The sequence below is a fragment of the Mus caroli genome, chromosome 1, assembly GCF_900094665.2.
Source record: "Mus caroli chromosome 1, CAROLI_EIJ_v1.1, whole genome shotgun sequence".
Taxonomy (NCBI): domain Eukaryota; kingdom Metazoa; phylum Chordata; class Mammalia; order Rodentia; family Muridae; genus Mus; species Mus caroli.
This window is the reverse complement of record NC_034570.1, coordinates 160,622,625-160,632,368: the sequence shown is the minus strand read 5'-3', so window position 1 is coordinate 160,632,368 and position 9,744 is coordinate 160,622,625. Positions and strand designations below refer to the sequence as shown.

The 9,744-nt window shown below is 43.1% G+C and overlaps 1 protein-coding gene across 3 annotated transcripts in view; it reads left to right on the top strand.

The window, feature by feature from the left end:
* Nos1ap (nitric oxide synthase 1 adaptor protein) overlaps positions 1 to 9,744 on the top strand; it is a 289,982-nt gene that overhangs the window by 214,066 nt on the left and 66,172 nt on the right. For 2 of the 3 annotated variants that reach the window (XM_021163356.2, XM_029477646.1), the window contains exon 4: positions 1,004 to 1,077. In XM_021163356.2, coding sequence (XP_021019015.2) covers positions 1,004 to 1,077 — 74 coding nt within the window. The remainder of the gene's footprint in view (positions 1 to 1,003; positions 1,078 to 9,744) is intronic. The other variant, XM_021163360.2, reaches the window with a different exon arrangement.

The following is a 9,744-nucleotide window of genomic DNA, read 5'->3' as shown; positions in this document are numbered from 1 at the left end:
TGTCTGTGTGTGTGTGTCTGTGTGTGTGTGTGTGTGTGTGTGTGTGTATGTGTGTGTGTCTGGTAAAGCTGCTTGCCTCTTCTGATGTTTCTTTCTGGGCCTCAACATGGCCTTCTGGTAACCTCCTGGAGAGCTTCCACCCACCCTGTGCCTCCTATTTAAAACTCTGCCTTGCTAAAAGACCTTGCTCGTTAATGAAGTGTCCCCCACCCACCCACCACCACTTTCCCAAGTCTTTTTGTTCACAGATGAGTCTGGTGTCCTGGACAACACTATAATCTGTGAAAAAGACCAGGAAATGTGGAACAGGGCTCTCTGTGCCTGTGGGGAGTCAGGCCCGAGGGAAGGTGACCATTGGTTGCTGACCTGATTTCTCTCCTCACTTTGGGGTGCTCTCCCTTCTTCAGGCCCTTTCAGGTCTGAGCTTGCTCACCCCCATGCTTACCCTCATCTAGAGCTTGTGACTCTTGTCATGGAAAGTGGATCACAGCCAGAATGAATATCCTTTTATGAGTCACGCAAAGGCACTAGTTAAATTTACCTGACATACAAGATACATCCCCATGCCCTTCCAGAGGAGCCGGGGACTACATTTCACTTTCATTCAACAGCATCCTCCACATACCGTGAAGTTTTATCCTTGCCCTCTTCTCTCTTTCATTTCTCTTCCTCAGCACCTCTGGGTTGATATATGGCCTCTTTTTTTTTCCTGTCTTTTTAATTTCTCTAAGGAAATTTAGAGTCTGCCTTTGCTCCCATGAGGCCTTCTGGGCTCCTGCCCATCCTCTTGTGCCTAGAGAGACACTTTCTTAAAGTGCTTGGAGAGAACTGATCAGAGCAAACACATGACATTTTCCACTTGTCCTTTTGAAGCAATCAGCTCTGAGACTCTAAGAGGGAAAAAGCCAGGAGCGAAATGCATGTGTTTGCATATGCATTAGTAGCACACCGAGTGAGTGCCCTGGTTCTGTCCTGAGGACAAGCCTAACTTATTCATGTACAGCTTCTTTTATTGCAGAAAAAGGAGTGGACGTGGGATGAGAGCAAGATGCTGGTGATGCAGGACCCTATCTACAGGTAAGAGCCCTGCCCATCTCTCAGGAGGATGCTGTCTCCTGGAGCCATCTCTTATGAACCGGTGGGTGCAGATCAAGTTAAATAAAGGACTGATGCCTTTCCCCTCTGAGACCTGATACTTCTATAGATGTAAATATCTTTAAGATGAAAAGTTTTGCTTGCCATGAATTGCCCTGGGGAAGGTTTGAAGGATTTCTCCGTGGTATTTAATTCAAATGGCCACATTGGAATTGGAGGCCTTTTCAATTTGTGCTGATTTTTGCGCTACTTGAAATTCCATAATTGCATAGATATTGATCGAGAGAAGCAAGCTAACTGAGTTATCTCTTTCTCCATACTTCCAATTCCCCAGTCGCCGTCTCTTCCACTTTTCTTCCTCTTTAGAATTTGATCATAGTGAAGAAGTTTTGATCATGTGAAAAAGCAAAATGTCCCAAATGAAACTACCAGTACCCCACGTATCCTGAATGCTCATGGTCCTTGAAAATTCATCTGAGGAGATATTAACCCTCAAGCTGATAGCCCTGGGTGTGGGTCTGGGGTGTCTGGGGTAATTAGGTCATGATGATAGATGTTTGGGATTGGTGCTTTGATAAGAGAGGCTCCAGAGAGCTCGAAGCTTGCTCCTATCACCATACAAGGACAGGGCTCTTGGGTGCCATGTCTAAACCAGTCTTAGACACTGAGACTGCCAGTCCCTTGGTATTAGACTAGCCAGCCTCTGCAACTGTGTGAAATAAAATATTAATGTTGCAAGCCATCCAGTTTACGGGTGTGTTATCATAGAAAAGTGAGCTGGCACGCACCCAGAGGTCGCTTTCCCAGTTAGATTGGTACGACTCGCCCAGATGTCGGATGCCTGTCACCCATACGTTTTCACTAGAGAGGTAAAAACCATAACACTAACACCCAAAAGCCAGAGCTTTCCCGGGAACCATGGCGTGCCCTTGACCTGTGGCCCTCATCCTTCTGTCCTGCATTCTGCAGGTCCAGCTCCTTCCTTCTTCCTGTTTTCTCCACTGGGAAAGTAGTCAGCTGGAGGAGAGTTTGGAGACCCAGGGTTAGATTTTTGCCTTTGCCCACCCTCACATTATTGCCATGCATCTGGTGATGGAGTGGATACGGGTTCTTGAAATAGTTGTTTCAGTATGTTTTTGCAACTTGTTTTTTGCTCATGGAGTAATCAATTCATTTATCACCGTCGCTATTAGACTGTAAGATTCTTTAAGGGAAGAACTATTCCCTGTTCACCTTTGCATATATGGTGTCAAGCCTGTGCCTGGCCCATAAGAGGCACTTAATAAATGTGCAGTAGGTGGGTAGATGAATGCATTAAATTTCTCTATGAAAATTAACATAAGTTATGGTAATTCACTATAGGGAACAATTACTCTCTACTTGATTGATAAGAAAAAGCTTTAAGAAGTAGATTGCAGCAGAGCTGGGATTAGAAGATATAAATAGACAGACTACTGCAGTGTGCATTTTATAAAAAACAACAGCAGTATTTTATATGAGTGTGTGTCCCACGTGGGTATTGGTTACCATAGAGTTCAGAAGCGGGCATCCGATCACCTGAACCTAGATTAACACTGTGTGATATGGATGCTGCAAATTTGGGTTCCCTGGAAGAACACCAAGTACTTTTAACCCTGAGTCATCTCTTCAGCCCCCAGGAGGAGAGTTTTCTTTGTTTGTTTTGTGTGTTTTTGATTGGTTTGGGGGGGAGTTGTTTCATATTGTTTAGTTTCTGCACCGTATAGTATACATAAGATGACTTTTGCACATGCTTTTCATGATTTTTTTTTAATGAGACAGGGTCTCACTATCTAGCTCTGAATATCCTGAAACTCAGTATGTAGACCAGGCTAGCTGTAAACTCAGAGAGTTCCACCTGCCTCTACCCCCCAGGTACTTAGATTAAAGGCATGCACAACCATGCCTGGCTTGTTCATGAATTTAAATTTTGCCCATTCGTGATTGGAAGGACTTTCCCATTTAATACACTCCAGTCAAGGTGTTTACTTTTAAACAGTTTTATTGAGGTAGATGGGCATTTAAAAATGAGAACATCTTTAAAGTGAATAACTTGGTGAGTTTTGATAAAGATATTCATAAAACCATCACCTTAGGCAATTCAGTAGACACTGTTGTCACCCCTAAGGTGACTTGCACCTTTCTCTGTTCCTCTCTCATCTCACTCCATCATCCTCTAACTGCCACACTCCACTATTGAATTTAGTTTTTTCACATTTATGACAGATAAATGTCCGAGGCCAGCCTGATCCATAGAGCAGGTTCTAGGACAGCCAGGGCTACACAGAGAAACCCTGTCTCAAAAAACAAAAACAAAGAACAAAAAACAAATAAAAACGTTGTTTTCAATTGTGGTTTTAAATTTTAACTTTAATTTATTTAGTTGTAGGCCAGGCTGTCCTCAAACTTGCAATCCTCCTGCCTTGAACTACTAACTACTGTAGTTATAGGCAGGCACCACTATGTCTTATTAAAGCTTCAATTTTTGATGGAAGTCAAATTTACAAAAAAAAAAAAAAATCTTTGCCCAACTCGAAGGCTTTCTGTTTTCCTTTGGAGATGTTCTAATGTTAGGTTTTATATGTTTTATGGTCATGTGGATCACTAGTGTGGTTTCATGTGAGGGAGGAACCAAAGCCCGCCCCCTCCATTTTCCTCTTTTCTGTGCTATTTATATTGCCACTTGTGCATATCAGGTTGTCCTGGCCCCATTTGTAAGAGATTATTCTTTTTCCACTGAACTGGATATGTATATGTGTGATATATATACATATATATATGTATATATATGTATATATATCCCCTTATACACATTATTTTTAAAAGTGTTAGAATTTGATAGGCTATTCTAGATGCCATATTTACTCCCATAATGTGGCATTTTATGGTTCTTAAAAATTATATCATGTTATCGTGTATTTATATAACTAACTAGCTGTGTCAGGCCTTAGCTTGTGGTGGTTCCTAGACTTTTAAGAATATTTACAGTAATTGCTTTGAATTCTATTTTTCATGTTCTGTAGTGTTATTTTTCTTAGCCCAAATACAGAAGTGAAGATACCATGTCTACATATCAATGGTAACTGCAATTCATTTGAGTCTGCCTGGTTTTTGAATTTTTGAGACTCAAGATTCAGTGAGAGCCCTCAGATGAGTATGGGAGTATGTGGTAAGGGCTTTGCCGTGGAATTTAGACTTGCAGAGTTGGGTGGGAGTTGCAAATAGAAGGTCCAGAAGGGGTCAGAGCAAATCTTTCATCAACCTTGCCTTCCGTGGGTCATGAGTCAGCATATCCAGGGACAGCTACGAGCCTGAGCTAGCGTCTGCTGGATTTCAACTGCAGAGGGGCCGAGTGCAGGGTCTGTGGGAGGCTGGCTGCTGGCTCTGCCTGGCGATGTAGTCAAGCTTCTGATATCGTACCTGGACCCACTGCTGTTCAGCAGATTCGACAGTTGTGCAGGAGAGCTGGATACAGAGTATACAAAAGTGAGGACAGTCGCCAAAAACCAACTCAAGAAAACCATGATGCCGTCCTCCTGTCTCTAACCATTGATCTCCAGAGGATGACGGCTGCTGTTTCACTTCCTCTCACCAAATTTCCCACCAGTTTCCCTTATGGACAACCCGGAGAGGGGGCTTCTCAGGGAAGACAATCCTGGGACACAAATGGCTGGCTTGGCTGAGGTCAGTCACTACAAATGTATGCAGCAGACCCTAACAGACTCTCCTTCCTGGCTTCCTGCGAGAGCTGCTTAGTGAGAGCAATTACTTCCAAGCCCCACATGAAGCTGTGGAATGAGGAAGAGATAGGCCTGAAAAGGGAAGCATGCGAGGGCTGCAGTTGTTATTGTGGTTGTTGTTGTTGTTGTTGTTGTTGTTGTTGTTGTTGTTGTTTTGTTTTTAACTCCTTCCTAACTTTGGATTTCACTGCCATCATGAAGATGCTTACTCGTCCTGTCTTTCTGTGACATATGTCCTAGGATTAAAAATAAATCAGGTCAGTAGTGTGCTCCCGTAGCTCATGTGGAAGCCATTGCCTTTGAATTTTAGTGTGACTGCCTGGGAGTCATCTCCTGACCTCAGGAATTAACATGTTTGACTGCATCAGTCCCTGTGGTATTGACTCCCAGCTACTAGACACTGAACTACGAACACCTCCCTCCATTTTTTTAAATGCTAGACAAACTAAATTATGACTGAAAGCCTCCAAGAAGCAAATTGCAATAGTTCTCCACTTCTTTAAGTGACCAAACCAGGTAGATTTGTCCCCAGATGGTTTTCAGACATTTCTCAGAAATGGCATTAATATCCAAACAGTGGCTGTAGTAATTTGGAGTCAGGGCAAATGCATCTCCAGAGTTGACCGCAGTTTAAGGATACAATCCATCATGGCAAAGAAATTACAACAGCAGGAGTCCACGGCAGCTGGTTGTACCACAAGCACAGTCAAAAGCCAGAGAGCGCTGAATACATTGGCTAACCTGAATTTCTTTTCATGCAGTATGTAGGGTTCTCTGAGCCAGGAAATAGTGTTACCTACAGTAGCCAACTCTTCCCACCTCAAGTAACCTAGTCAAGATGACCCTCCACTGGCGTGATTATGGGTTCATCTCTCAGATAGTTTTGGGGAGGCAGAGGCAGACAGATCTCTGAGTTTGAGGCCAGTATGATCTACAGAGTGAGTTTCAGGACAGCCAAGGCTACACAGAGAAACTGTGTCCCAAAACAAACAAACAAACAAAATGAACAATTGACATTAACCATCCTAGGGCCCCAACCCTTCCTGAAGATTTGTATGTAGATAACGGTTGATTAGAAACTCTCACTCATGTACCTGTAACAACCCTAAAGAAGGTCTCTGGTTCACAAAAGTCAACAAATAAATGGCATGTAAATAGAAGAATGGGGTTAGTAAAGAAGGAGAAGGGGGAGGAGGAGGAGATTGGGGGAGGGGAAGGAGGAGCAGGAAGAGGAAGGGATTGGGGGAGGAGGAGGGAAGTGGGGGAGGAGGAGGGGCTTGAGGAGGAGAGGACCAAGAAAGAATATGGGGATGTATGTGAATATAATCACAATACATCTCATCTGTGTATTTAAATGTCATAATTTAATAAAACTCACTATTATGTATAACTAATAAATGTTATATTTTAATTGTATTAGTCAAGGTTCTAGGAACAGAACTGAAGTCCCCAAAACAAAACAGGCAGTTTCCATTGTTGTTGGTTACCCACTAGAACTATTTGATAAGACCCTATTACTGAAGATACTGGCTTATTCTTCATGGCTCGTTCAGCCTGCCTTCCTATAGCACTGAGGACCACCAGCCCAAGGCCTGCACTGCCCATACTAAGCTAGACCCTCCCACATCAATCATCAATAAAGAAAATGCAACAAAGTGTTGTTCACAGGCTAGTCTTTTGGATATATTTTCTCAAGTGAGGTCTCCTCTTCCAACATGACTATAGCTGGTATTGAGTTGACAATCAATTTGGCAAATCTAGATTCATAAGAGAAGTCTTATCTGAGGATTTGTCTGTGGGTATGTCAGTGGGGCATGGTTTTGATTATAATGCCTGTGTGAAGAACCAGCCCACTGTGGGCAGCATCATGCTCTAGGCTTGGGGTGTTGATCTCTATAAGAGTAGAAAACGATAGATGAATAGCAAATAGTCAGCATGGGTGTATTTGTCTCCCAGCTCTTGGCTGTGGTTGTGATCTGACCAGTTGATTCAAACTTTTGTCACTGTGGCTTCTTAAAGTAATGGGTGTCATTTGGAGTTATAAGTCAAATACAGCCCTTCTGACCTCAGTTGCTCTTGGTCACAGTGTTTTATTGCAGGAACAGACAAGAAACTAGAGCACCTATAAAGACACATACCTTTCTGTACAATGGAAGTCAGAAAACATTGAATTCTTGTTATGAATATGTTAAGTGCCTGTCAAGTGCTAAAGCTTAGCAAGAACTCCTTAAAACATTTTAATTATGAAAAATCAATCTAGGTAACTTTTGAAGAGGGACTGAGAAATTTGAGGAGAGCATCCATCCTGGAACAGGGATGAGGAGTTTGGATCAAGGAGAGTGGAGATGGAAGAAAAGATGTGAGCGTATCTTGGTGGGTGGTAGGAAGAGCTGCTTCAGTGAAGGGTGTAGATAGAACCTTTCAGTCATTTGGCAGAGGCAAAAAGAATCGTGACGTGAAGAATTGGAACTTAATGATAAGGTGAAGCAGAAATCTATTTTAAGGAGAAGAAACGGAACCATCCTCACCAAAGGGAGGAGGAACGGTTCCTAGGGGATGGAGATTGGCAGTCTGTAAAGTATGCAAAACTTTGGAGTGTTACTATTTTAGGCGTGTAATTACACACAACTCTGAACTGAGATATATAGGTGGGATCATGTCATTATGAGAGACGGTAGAAGCGCTAATCATTAGTCATCCTGATGTTTTATGAAGCCAAAGAAAAACACTTTCAGTACCCTTAAAACTCTCAGAAATGTATACTGTCCCTCTAGAATCAGAGTTGATTCTGCTCCATGGTATCCTGTCTTAGTTAGGGTTTTATTGCTCTGAAGAGACAGCATGACCGCAGCAAGTCTTATAAAGGCAAGCATTGAATTGGGGCTGGCTTACAGGTTCAGAGGTTTAGTCCATTATCATCATGGAGGGAAGCATGGCAATATGCAGGCAGACATTGTGCTGGAGTAGCTGAGAGCTCTACATCTTGATCCACAGGCTGCAGAAGGAGACAGTGTACCACACTGGGCATACCTTGAGCATGGGAGACCTCAGAGCTTACCCCCACTGACACACTTCTTCCAACAAGGCTACACCTACTTTAACAAGGCCGTAGCTCCTAATATATTGTCACTATGGGCCAAGCATTCAAACACATGAGTTATACCTATAGGTATAGGGGACTATATCTATTCAAACCACCACACATCCTTTCTGCGTTAGTCAAATTTCAGTCACAATAGCAAATACTCTGCCCTGGTTACTTATTCAGTGATAGGAGGTGTATTTCAGCTCACAGTTCAGATTGCCTCATTGGTTTGAACCTCTGGTGGAGGTTGCTTATAACTGAGGCACACACTTAAGTCACTGGTCACATCTTGAGCCAGGTAGCAGAAAGAAAGAGAAAATGAGTGTGGATTCCATAGTCCCCTTTGGGGTTCATTGCCAATGACCTAAGGAGCCTCTTATAAGACTCCATTTCTCAAAGACTCCATCACCAACCAATAGCATCCTACTAAGAACTATGCATTTACATATGAACTACTAAGGGCACAGCCAGACCATAGCACCTTCTTCCAAACCACCACAGTTTCACAACTCAAACCCTACTCTCAATTCACGATGTGCTCTAAGACAGAACCCAAGCTACAAAGGTTCATAAAAGGTCATGGAAGGAGGTGCAGACTTGGAGTTTGAGCCAGCCCTTGCTTATGACATCTCCTAAGTGATGATGTGGTTATCTGCAACTTCCCGGACTGTTTCTATAAGGATGAGCACTTTCCCTCCTCCAGTTCTTACCTCCTGTCATCCGGCTTCTTATGGAGCCCCTGCTAAACTGGAAAAACCCATATTAGGAGCACGCAGGCAGCCTGGCCTAGGGTTTTCTCCCTAACTCTCCTATGGTGTTTCTGGACAGCTCATTTGACAAAGATAATTGTTCTGTCACTCCAACCATGAGTAATGCTTCATGAAGAGTTGATGTTTTTATTTCTTCCAGCTTTGAGACCTTTCCTTTACAGTGCCTCATACATATGCATGAGCAAGAATAACTCACCCAATTTTCTGCATGGAGAACATTATGAAAAGAACTGACAAGGAGAGGGGGAGAGCATTCATTCTGTCTGGCGTCTGTTACCTCCCAGGGCTGCTCTGTGATCCCTTGTTCACTCTGGGAGAAATCCCCCTCACTAATGCCCTAACCCTTTTCACCTTCTTCTGCTTGTCAATGCTACACCCTCATTGCCTGTGGGAGACCCCTTTCTCTGTGAGATTCTGAGGCTTTCCTCTGGTGCCTTAGAGCATCTTCATACCACTACCAGTGTGTCTGTCCTGGATGCACCTTCCTTTTGTGCCCAGCTTCAGCTGCTGTTTGTTCTCCTTTACTTGGTTTCAACAGGCCCTCTGCCTGCCTTCACATAGGTTCAGCTGTCCCCTGCCTTAAATAACTGCTTCTTATTCCTGATGATCTCATGCAAGAGTATGTCCTCTGTCAACCCTCCTTCCTTCCTTAAGACATGGTCCTATCTTCATCACTGTCTTACAGTTAGTTTCTCATGATCTGGCTTTGATATCCTTCATAAAAATGGCTCCTTTTGTGCTCATTGTATATTTTCTTTGGGTGTCAAAATACACAGGCATTTCTCCAAGGTTTTTCTGCATCATTTCAGCTACATCCCGACCACATGCTTTTCTTTCTTTTTTTTTATGATTTATAGGGTTTTTTTAATGTTTTTTTATTACGTATTTTCCTCAATTACATTTCCAATGCTATCCCAAAAGTTCCCCATACCCTCCCCCCCACTCCCCTACCCACCCATTCCCACTTTTTGGCCCTGGCGTTCCCCTGTACTGGGGCATATAAAGTTTGCAAGTCCAATGGGCCTCTCTTTCCAGT